We start from the raw sequence: 11,847 nt of genomic DNA, 5'->3' as shown, positions 1-11,847 counted from the left end.
TTTTTTGAGATGGAGTCTTGTTCTGTTGCCTAGGCTGGGGTGCAGTGGCGCAATCTTGGCTCACTGCAATTTCTGCCTCCTGGGTTCAAGCAATTCTTCTGCCTCAGCCTCCCGAGTAGCTGGGACTACAGGTGCATGACACTGTGCCCAGCTAATTTTTCTGTTTTTAGTAGACGGGGTTTCACCATACTGGTCAAGCTAGTCTTGTTCTCCTGATCTCAGGTGATCCACCCGCCCTGGCCTCTCAAAGTGCTGGGGTTACAGGCGTGAGCCACTGTGCCCGGCCAGGTTGATTTTTTAAACTTACTTCCACAGCCAGATAGGGGACTCACTGACAAGACAGACAGACAGTTGTGTAAAGAGAACAACCATACCTGCCTTTAAGAGACTACTAAGTAGTCAGGGATACTCTTGAGGTATTGCCTTAGATTTATTGCTGGGGAAGGCAGTAGGGCCCTTCTATCTAGAACTCTTTGAATAATGTGACTTACTAGGGATGGAGCTGAAAATCTTTGCTTATGGACTAGGGTCCTTCTTGCAGAAAGGTGGCAGCGAACTCAGCCTTCCCCTGGATTCCATAAGGAGGTTCTAGCTTGTCTGTTACCTTGGTAATCTGAGTTGTGGTGGTGCTGCTTGTGGTCTCAGATGTGATAGTCTGAGCTGTCAGCAAGACTCCTGGGTCCAAGTCTCCATTGTTGTCATCAGTCTGCAGAAGAAAGCACAGCTCTTCATCATGCCTCTCAGGAAGACTTGTGGGCAAATGTTGCAGGCTGCAGCTTTGCTCTTCAGTTGTACATTCTGAAGCAAAAATCTAATTCCCTTAGGGCGACCTCTTTTTTTTTTGGAGACGGAGTTTTGCTTTTGTTGCCCAGGCTGGAGTGCAATGGCGTGATCTCGGCTCACTGCAAACTCTATCTCCCGGGTTCAAGTGATTTTCCTGCCTCAGCCTTCCTAGTAGCTGGGATTACAGACATGTGCCACTATGCCAGGCTAATTTTGTATTTGTTTATTTTTATTTTTATTTATTTATTTATTTAAAAGACGGGTTTCACCATGTTGGTCAGGCTGGTCTTGAACTCCCGACCTCAGGTGATCCGCCCACCTTGGCCTCCAAAGTGCTTGGATTACAGGCGTGAGCCACCACGCCCGGCCTCTAATTTTGTATTTTCAGTGGAGACGGCGTTTCTCCATGTTGGTCTGCCTCAGGTGGTCCGCTTACCTCGGCCTCCCAAAGTGCTGGGATTACAGGCATGAGCCACTGCACCCCCCCATCTTTTTTTTATTATTATTTTTAAGACAGACTCATTCTTTCGCCCAGGCTGGAGTGGAGTGGTGCAATCTTGGCTCATTGCAATCTCCGCTTCCTGGATTCAAGCGACTATCGTGCCTCAGCCTCCCAAGCAGCTGGTACTACAAGTGCAGGCTGCCATACCCAGCTAATTTCTGTATTTTTGGTAGAGACAGGAGTCTCACCATGTTGGGCAGCCTTGTCTCAAACTCCTGACCTCAAGTGATCCGCCCGCCTTGGCCTCCCAAAATGCTGAGATTACAGGCATGAGCCACTGCACCTGGCCCGAATATTATCGTTATAGATGCTCAAACCAGCCCTATGAAAGGGCATGCCATGTTAAGAAAACTCGGGCTCATAAACGTGACTTTTATGCCCCTAAACTCAAAATGATTTAGTGGCAGTTGTTCTCTCTATGGAGCTGTTGTTCTTTAGACCTATCCAAGGCAGGAAAGGTATAAACTCTTGGTTGCTAAGGCATGGGTAGGCTCTGAATTATAGGGCAGAATTTATCAGAAAGAACTGGGAAGCATTCTTGCTGAGATTTAAGGAGCCAACAAATCTCAGGCCATACTCTTTAAAGATTGAGATGGGAGACTGGGGCAAATGAGGTAGAAAACATCCCTTTAGGCTGGGTGCGGTGGCTCATGCCTATAATCTTAGTGCTTTAGGAGGCTGAGGTAGGTGGCTTACCTGAGGTCAGGAGTTTTGAGACCAGCCTGACATGATGAAACCCTGTCTCTACTAAAACTACAAAAATTAGCTGGGCATGGTGTCATGCGCCTGTAATCCCAGCTACTTGGGAGGCTGAGGCAGGAGAATTGCTTGAACCTGGGAGGTGGAGGTTGCAGTGAGCTGAGATTGAGCCGCTGAATTCCAGCCTGGGTGACAGAGTGAGACTCCATTAAAAAAATAAGAAAAGAAAAGAAAGAAAATATTCCTTGGCCAGGCACGGTGGCTTACGCCTATAATCCCAGCACTTTGGGAGGCCGAGATGGATGGATCACGAGGTCTAGAGATCGAGACCATCCTGGTCAACATGGTGAAACCCTGTTTCTACTAAAAATACAAAATTAGCTGGGCATGGTGGTGCACGCCTGTAGTCCCAGCTACTCGGGAGGCTGAGGCAGAAGAATTGCTTGAACCCAGGAGACGGAGGTTGCAGTGAGCCGAGATTGCGCCATGGCACTCCAGCCTGGGTAACGAGCGAAACTCCGTTTCAAAAAAAAAAGAAAATATCCCTTTAAGCTAAGTGAGAGAAAATATGCATAATATGTCTTTTTTTTTTTTTAAGAGACGGGGTTTCACCCTGTTGGCCAGGCTGGTCTTGAACTCCTGACCTCGTGATCCACCTGCCTCAGCCTCCCAAAGTGCTGGGATTATAGGTATGTGCCACCGCACCTGGTGCATAATATGTCTTAATGACATTTCTGGCAACAAAACTGTTATTGAAAGGGATCTTTCCTATTAGGAGGGGTTTTTAATATTTAAAATGCTATATACTCAAGTATGTATAATGAGAACGAGAGCTGGTTACTTCTTGTTTCTCCAGAGCTCACTATATCATGACTCAAATATATTATAATCAGGCTGAGAACTGACATTAGCAAAAAAGAAAAGAGATGGTTGGCAGGGTGAAATTCAACCTGATGAACAATTATCAGCAACCATTTGGGCTGTTAGTAGACTCGGAGCTGCTGATAAGCCCACAACCAAGACTGAAACAAACTGGACTAGGAGGATGGAGTATGCCTAATGCAACAAGCTTTTCAGGTAACCGTGACCTAGAATACCTGGTACTGGTATTGTATACTGTCTCAGAGGGGAATTTAGAGAACTGCAATTATTTTCATAAAGAACTCAGCAGCAAAAAAGGGTATTAGGTTACTATCTTTCTCTGGCTCTTTATGTAAGTTATTTATATTACAGACAGAAGCCTCCAGTATTTTTGTAAGCAGAAGCACATTTCATTGGGCCCAAACTGTGAGACACTAGAGGGGAGAGGAAGACAGAGGGAAAGAGAGCTAGGAAGGGGCAGAGTCCTCAAAGTCCACTGTGGCGGTTTCCTACTTTCCTTTGCTGGGTTCCCCTCCAAGTGGGAATCTGAACACACCAAAGAGAGGGAACATGACTGTGACACTAAATCTTATCACACGTGCCACCATCATACCTGATATATTATTAGCTAGTTAACTAATATTTTCTTTTCTTTTTTTTTCTTTTCCAAGATGGAGTCTTGCTCTGTTGCCCAGAGCTGGAGTGCAATGGCGCGATCTCAGCTCACTGCAACCTCGGCCTCCTGGGTTCAAGCAATTCTTCTGCCTCAGCCTCCCAAGTAGTTGGGACTACAGGCCACACCACCATGCCTGGATAATTTTTTTATTTTTAGTAGACACAGAGTTTCATCATGTTGGCCAGGCTGGTCTCAAACTCCTGACCTCATGATCTGCCCGCCTCAGCCTCCCAAAGTGCTGGGATTACAGGCATGAGCCACCACGCCCAGTCGTTAACTAATATTTTCTTCAGCCAAGATCAGTCATCTACTTTAGATTCAGACTCAACTAATATTTATTGTACTCCTACTATGTGCCAAGCATATAACTCAACTGTTATCTCAATTATGTTTCTCAGTATCTGAGGGAGGAACTATTATTACACACACTGTATAGTTAAGAAAACAGAACTCCAGAGAGGTTAAGAGTTTGTCTTAGACTCTACAGCTAGCGGGTGTTCGAACTAGGACTCAGGTCAAGAAATTCCCTGTTTGAAGTCTGAGCTCAGACCCAGCTGTGGGACCTTGGGCAAGTCACTCTGACTTCTCTGAGCTTTTGTTTTCTCATTTATTTTATTTTTTAAAATTATTTATTTTATTTTTGAGGTGGAGTTTGGCTCTTTCTCCCCAGGCTGGAGTGGGATCATGGCTCACTGAAACCTCTGCCTCCTGGGTTCAAGTGATTTTCCTGCCTCATGCTCCCAAGTAGCTGGGATTACAGGTACATGCCACCACACCTGGCTAATTTTATATTTTTAGTAGAGATGGGGTTTCACCATGTTGGCCAGGCTGGTCTTGAACTCCTGACCTCAGGTGATCTGCCCGCCTCAGCCTCCCAAAGTGCTAGGATTACAGGCATGAGCCACCGTGCCCGGCCTAGTTTTCTCATTTATAAAAGCAATACTGGAATATGTGTTCTGCTTACACCATGGCACTGTTGTGCAGATACAAAGAACTTATACAAATAAAATTAGCTTATCAATTGTTATAACATGAATTTGCATGCCAGTAGGCTAAAACCTTCTGAAGAACTCCTCCTCTATAAGCCTGTGACTCTTATCTTTATCTACCTACTGCCCGCTCCCTCTAGTCTCTTTTCTGTCTCTGAAGAATGCTGAAGATGCAGGAGACACTGTTATGGCTTCCTACTTACACCGTTCTCATACAGGGCCTCTTTTCCTTGATCCTCTTAACAATGTTTCCTCAAAATGGTCATTTGTCCTGACCCAGCAATTTGATCTCAGATGTTTACTCAAGATAAATGAAATGCCCACAAAAAGATTTGTGGCCGGGTGCAGTGGCTCATGCCTGTAAATCCCAGCACTTTGGGAGGCTGAGGCGGGTGGATCACCTGAGGTCAGGAGTTCGAGACCACCCTGGCCAGCATGGTGAAAACCCATTTCTACTGAAAAATACCAAAGAACTAGCCAGGCATGGTGCTGCATCCCTGTAGTCCTAGCTACTCCAGAGGCTGAGGCAGGAGAATTGCTTGAACCTGGGAGGGGGAGGTTGCAGTGGGCCGAGATCATGCCACTGCACTCCAGCCTCAACAACAGAGTGAGACTCTGTCTCAAAAATAAATAAATAAATAAAAGATTTGTACATGAACATTCATAGCAGCTTTATTAATATTTTCCCAAACTGAAATTCATCCAATTGTCCATCAACAAATGAATGGATAAACAAATCGTGGTATATTCATATAATGGAATACTATTCAGCAATAAAAAAAAGAGTGAACTACTGATTGACATAACATGGATGAATCTAAAAAAAACATTATATTCAGAAAGAAAAAAGACACTGTTGGGCACGGTAGCTCATGTCTGTAATACCAGCACTTTGGGAGACGAAGGCAGGTGGATGACCTGAGGTCAGGAGTTTAAGACCAGCCTGGCCAACGTGTCGAAACCCCATCTCTACTAAAAATACAAAAATTAGCCAAGTGAAGTAGTAGGCACCTGCAATCCCATCTACCCAGGAGGCTGACGCAGGAGAATTGCTGGAATCCAGGGGGCAGAGGTTGCAGTGAGCCGAGATGGCACTGCACTCTAGCCTGGGCGACAGAGTGAGACTCCATCTTAAAATATAAAATAAAATAAAATAAAATAAAATAAAAAGACGCCAGACACAAAAGTATACTACTGTATACTTCTATTTACATGAAGTCCAAAACCAAGCAAAACTAAGCTATACTGATAGAAAGCAGGGCACTGGATGCATAAAGGGGTAGAAATCAAATGGAAAAGGCTATAAAGGCAGTTTCAGGAGTAATGGAAATGTTCTGTATCCTAAATGTGTCTTGGTTACACAGGTATAGACATTTGTCAAAGCCAATCATATTTTTAGGCATGGTAGCTCATGCCTGTAATCCCAGTACTTTGGGAGGCTGAGGAGGGAGGATTGCTTGAGCCCAGGAGTTCGAGATCAGCGTGAGCAACAAAGAGAATCCTGTCTCTACAAAAAATTAAAAAATTAGTCAGATGTAGTGCTGTGCACCTGGAGTCCTAGCTACTCAGGAGGCTGAGGTAGGAGGATCACTTGAACCCAAAAGATCAAAACTGCAGTGAACTATGGTCATGCCACTGTACTCCAGCCTCAGCAACAGTGCAGGACCCTGTCTGTGCATTTCACTGTATGTAAATTTTACCTCAAACACACACATAAAAAACTCTGACCATGTTTTCCAAAACTCGGAGACTGAATGAATAAAAAAATGGTGCTTGGGCTTACTTGTCCAGCAAGATAACAAGAACAAAAGCAGAAATAGTTACAGTAAATAAATAATAACAATTGCAAATGAGTATCTCGTGCTTATTATCTACCAGGAACTTTGGAAACATATACATTAGTTTATTTATTCCTGACAACAACTCTATAAGGTACAACTATTAGCCACATGTTACAAAAAAGGACACTGAGGCACTGGGTGATTTAGTAACTTGACTGTACACTAGTAACTTGACAGAGCAGGTTCAGAAACAGGAAATCTGACTCTGACTCTAAAGTCAACACTGTTCCCCACTATAACCCACTGTTTAGCATTAGTAATAAAAAGCAGTCGGGGTTGGGCACAGTGGCTCACTCCTGTAATCCCGGTACTTGGGGAGGCTGAGGTGGGTGGATTATGAGCTCAGGCTTTTTATTTTATTTTATTTTTTATTTTTTTTAGAGACGGGGTTTCACCATGATCTTGATCTCTTGACCTCGTGATCCACCTGCCTCGGCCTCCCAAAGTGCTGGGATTACAGGCATGAGCCACTGTGCCCAGCCTGAGCTCAGGCTTTTGAGACCAGCCTGGCCAACACAGTGAAACCCTGAATCTATTAAAAATACAGAAAAGTAGCCAGGCGTGGTGGTGTGTGCCTGTAATCCCAGCTACTCAGGAGGCTGAGGCAGGAGAATCACTTGAACCTGGGAGGCGGAGGTTGCAGTGAGCCGGGATCACACCACTGCACTCTCCAGCCTGGGTGACAGTGTGAGACTCCGTCTAAGGAATAAAAAAGCAATTAGGGCCCAGTGCAGTGGCTCAGGCCTGGCATGGTGGCACATGCCTGTAGTCCCAGCTACTTGGGAGGCTGAGGCAGGAGAATCGCTTGAACCTGGGAAGTAGAGTTTGCAGTGAGCCGAGATCGTACCACTGCACTCCAGCCTGGGTGAACAGAGCAAGACTCCATCTCAAAAATAAATAAATAAACAAATAAATTAATAAAAAAAAGCAATTTGTATCTTGACTGACTGTCTTAGGCCTGGTTCAAATGAAATAAAGGCAAATGTTTATAGCCACCATTTTTGAATAGATATTATATACCAAGAAAACATTGTCCTTATTTCAATAACTTGATCAAAGTGGTTTTCAGAAGAGAAAACTAAGGCTCAAAAAGATGATTGACTTGCCCAACGTCACAAAACTAGCAAATGTTGGAATTAAGACCCAAGTCACTCTAACTCCAAAGCCCATGGGCTCTGATCTAGCATATCACACTGCCTTTATATTTCTCTAATATGTTAGGATATTTTTAAATGACTGCTTCTATTTCCTTTTTTTGTAGGAGCTACCTACACTCACACCACATGGGCTTCTGTGGGCAGTGTGGCTCTAACTTTTAAAAAAAATTGTTTTGAACCATTGAAATTTTGGGGGGGAGGGGCCAGGACACAGTGGCCCATGCCTGTAATCCCTGCATTTTGGGAGGTCAAGGTGTGCTGATCACTTGAGGCCAAAAGTTCAAGACCAGGTTGGCTGACAAAGTGACTAAAAATATAAAAATTAGGTCAGGCGAGGTGGTTCAAAAACTTAGTGAGGAGCAGTTGTGCTCGCCTGTAATCCCAGCTACTTGGAGACAGAGGTGGGAGGATCACTTGAGCCTGGGAGGTCTAGGTTGCAGCGAGCTGAGATAGTGCCACTGCACTTTAGCCTGGGCAAGAAAGTGAGACCGTGTCTCAAAAAAAATTTGGCCAGGTGTGGTGGCTCACCAGTAATCTCTTCTAACAATAACTATAATCCCAGCACTTTGGGAGGCTGAGGTGGGCAGATCATTGTAATCCCAGCACTTTGGGAGGCCGAGGCAGGTGGATTACCTGAAGTCAGGAGTTTAAGACCAGCCTGAACAACATGTTGAAACGCTGTCTCTACTAAAAATACAAAAATTAGCTGGGTGTGGTGGTGGGCACCTGTAATCCCAGCTACTTGGGAGGCGAAGGCATGAGAATCGCTGGAACCCAGGAGGTGGAGGTTGCAGTAACCTGAGATGGCACCAATGCACTCCAGCCTGGGTGACAAGAGCAAAGCTCTCTTTCAAAAAAAATATATATAAATATAAAAATTAGCCAGGCATGGTGGTGTGCACAAATAATCTCAGCTACTCGAGAGGCTGAGGCACTAGAACCATTTGAACCCGGGAGATGGATGTTGCAGTGAGCTGAGAATATCCCACTGTACTCCAGCCTGGGTTACATAGCAAGACTGTCTGAAAATAATAATTATAATAAAATTTTTTGGTCATATCTGTGCTATAAAATTTTAAAACTTCAAAATGTTGTACAGTGAAAAGTCAGTTTACCTCCCACTGCTGACCTGAGTCCTGCAGTTTCAGTATCCTTCATCAGGGCCACTATATGTTTTGGTTGTTGGTTTTTTATTTTGTTTTTTAGTACATTCAGGAAGAGAGTGTATTGATATACAAGCCTAAACACAGATAGCTGTAATATACTCTCTTCTCCCTTCCATAAACAGTACCATCACTGTGCACCATGCTTGTTCACTTACCAATTTACCATGCAGCTTGTTCCCATCAGAAGCTTCTTTTAAAGGCCACCTAGAATTACCTTAATTGGATGTACCACAGTGTTTTTAACCAGCTCTCCAGTGATGGACATTTAGCTTGTTTCCATGGTAGTGATGACTTAAAGGAGTCTCTCCCAGATGAAGTAATTGTTTCCTATATCTTCTGGCTAATAGTATGTACAATTTTTAAGTAACTTCCTATCCTTTCTTTTGCAGTCCCATTCACTGCCAATACTTGCTCATTTATTTCTGTCTGATTCGACTGACACACTTTTTTTTCTTTTTTCCTCAGACACTTCAGTTCTTTACAAGCAATTCTCCAGACATGTTCTAGTTATATTTCTGGCCCCAGGCCTCTCCTGCTTTATTTCATTGTGTTTTTTTGATATAAGGCCTCACTCTGTTCCCCAGGGTGGAGTGCAGTGGCCCAATCAAAGCTCACTGCAGCCTCAAACTCCTGGGCTCAAGGGAGCCGCTGTCTGTCTCAGCCTTTCGAGCAGCTGGAACTATGGGCGTGTCTACCGTGCCTGGTTCATTGCTTCAGTTATGCCACTTTGTTAGTATTGATAAATTTTATGCAATGTCTCATTATTTCTTATTTATTTATTTATTTTTGAGATGGAGCCTTACTCTTCAGCCTAGACTGGTGTGCAGTGGCATAATCTCAGCTCACTGCAACCTCTGCCTCCCAGGTTCAGGTGATTCTCCAGCGTCAGCCTCCCAAGCTGCTAGGACTACAGGTGTACCCCACCATGCCTGTCTAATTAACCCCTAATTATGTACCAAACTCAAAATCTACACTCTAGACCAGAGTGAGAGAAGAGGGAAGGATACTAACACTGAGTGTCTATGAACATGCCCAGTGCTTTGCAGACATCATTTCACCTAATTGTCTTCCAAAGCTTGCAGTGGTAGGTGGTATTATCCCCACTTTATAGCCAATAGAACAAAAGCTTACAGAGATTAGTAACTTGTCTATGGTTACCTAGCTGATATCTACCTGGTTGAGCTAGGATATAAATTCTATTTTTTTCTCTCTCTTTTTTTGGTTTTTGAGACAGAGTTTTGTTCTTGTTGCCCAGGCTGGAGTGCAATGGTGCTATGTTGGCTCACCGTAACCCCGCCTTCTGGGTTCAAGCGATTCTCCTGCCTCGGCCTCCTGAGTAGCTGGGATTATAGGTGTGCGCCACCACGCCTGGTTAATTTTGCCTTTTTAGTAGAGATGGGGTTTCACTATGTTGGTCAGGCTTGTCTTGAACTCTTGACCTCAGGTGATCCACCTCTAAGGCCTCCCAAAGTGCTGGGTTTACAGGCATGAATCACATCACCCGGCCCTCTTTTTCCTTTTGAGATGGGTTTTGGTGTGTTGCCCAGGCTGGAGTACAATGGCGCGATTCCAGCTCACTGTAGCCTTGAACACCTGGGCTCAAGGAATCTTTTCAATTCAGCCTCCAAATAGCTGGGACTACAGGCATATGCCACCACATCTAGCTAATATATATCCATTAGAGATGGGGTCTTACTATGTTGCCCAGACTGGTCTGGAACTACTGGTCTCAAGTGAACCTCCCACCTCAGCCTCCCAAAGTGCTGGAGTCACCATGACCATCCCAAATTCTCTTTTTTCTAATTGCAGTGCACACACTTTTAAATTACCAAGCCACATTGTTCCTAAATGGAGAGAACATCATCCAGTTCATGGTGAGGTGAGGATTAAGTAAAAACATTTATGTGAAAACACCTTCACATGGCCATCTCCTTCCCATCATTCACACCTCAAAATGTCACCTCCTAAGAGAGGAATTTCCTGATTACCCTAGCCCCAAAGTAGCAATCTTTCATCTTTCATGTAATCCCATATTGTCTAACACAAAAAAAATTCAACACAAATCAATTCTAGCCCATTCAAATTGCCAAAAAATGAAGGAGACATTTTACTTAAAGTAGGAAGTAAAAAAAATTTTAGCAGGGCATAGTAGTGCACACCTGCAATCCCAGCATTTTTGGGAGGCTAAGACAGGTGGATCCCTTGAGCACAGGCATTTGAGATCAGCCAGGGCAACATGGTGAAATCCCATCACTACAAAAAAATTAGCAAGATGCAGTTGTACACACCCATAGTCCCAGCTACTTGGGAGGCAGAGGTGGGAGGATCGCTTGAGCCTGGGAGGTCTAGGCTGCAGTGAGCTGAGATTGTGCCACTGCACTTCAGCCTGGGCAACAGAGAGAGACACTGTCTCAAAAAAGAAAATTTGGTCAGGCGTGGTGGCTCACCAGTAATCTCTTCTAAAAATAACTATAATCCCAGCATTTTGGGAGAGCAAGGCAGACAGATCACTTGAGGTCAGGAGTTCAAGACCAGCCTGGCCAACATGGTGAGCTGACTCAAAATTACAAAAAAAAAAAAAAAATTAGCCAGGCGTGGTGGTGCATGACTATAGAAACTAAGGCAGAAGAATCACTTGAACTAGGGAGGCGGAGGTTGAAGTGAGCTGAGATCACGCCACTGCACTCCAGCCTGGGCGACAGAGTGAGTGAAACTCCGTTTCAAAAAAATAAAAAAAGAAAGAAAAAAGAAAAGAACTTAAAAAACAACAACAACAAAAAAACTTAAATCCTCGTAACACCATGAGGTAGATATTAACATCATGGGCAGGGGAGATCAAGGCTCAGAGATATTCAATTTCTTGTCCAAGTTAGTAAATGGAGGAGCTAGGATATGAACTCAGGTTTTTTTGGACCCAAAGCCCACGTTCTCAACCATTACACTAGACTGTGTTATGCAAATGAATTGGGTGGATATAAACAATCAGATCTAAGACAATTTTGCTTCAAAAAAATTTTTTTCAGATGGAGTTTCCTGGGCTCAAGAGATCCTCCCCGAGCCGGGCACGGTGGCTCAAGCCTGTAATCCCAGCACTTTGGGAGGCCGAGGCGGGTGGATCACGAGGTCAAGAGATCGAGACCATCCTGGTCAACATGGTGAAACCCCGTCTCTAC

At 44.3% G+C, this 11,847-nt stretch overlaps 1 protein-coding gene across 21 annotated transcripts in view; it reads right to left on the bottom strand.

Annotated features, from left to right (window-relative positions):
• EPB41 (erythrocyte membrane protein band 4.1) overlaps window positions 1–11,847 on the bottom strand; it is a 220,493-nt gene that overhangs the window by 4,589 nt on the left and 204,057 nt on the right. For 19 of the 21 annotated variants that reach the window (XM_017534791.2, XM_017534786.2, XM_017534785.2 and 16 more), the window contains one exon: window positions 605–706. The exons of the other annotated variants lie outside the window; for them this stretch is intronic. In XM_017534791.2, the coding sequence (XP_017390280.1) occupies window positions 605–706 (102 nt within the window). The remainder of the gene's footprint in view (window positions 1–604; window positions 707–11,847) is intronic. 21 annotated transcript variants of the gene reach the window in all.

Source organism: Cebus imitator, unplaced genomic scaffold (genome assembly GCF_001604975.1).
Source record: "Cebus imitator isolate Cc_AM_T3 unplaced genomic scaffold, Cebus_imitator-1.0 Scaffold87, whole genome shotgun sequence".
In the NCBI taxonomy this organism is placed as follows: Eukaryota; Metazoa; Chordata; class Mammalia; order Primates; family Cebidae; genus Cebus; species Cebus imitator.
The sequence above is the reverse complement of the archived record's forward strand: the minus strand, read 5'-3'. Positions and strand labels throughout refer to the sequence as shown.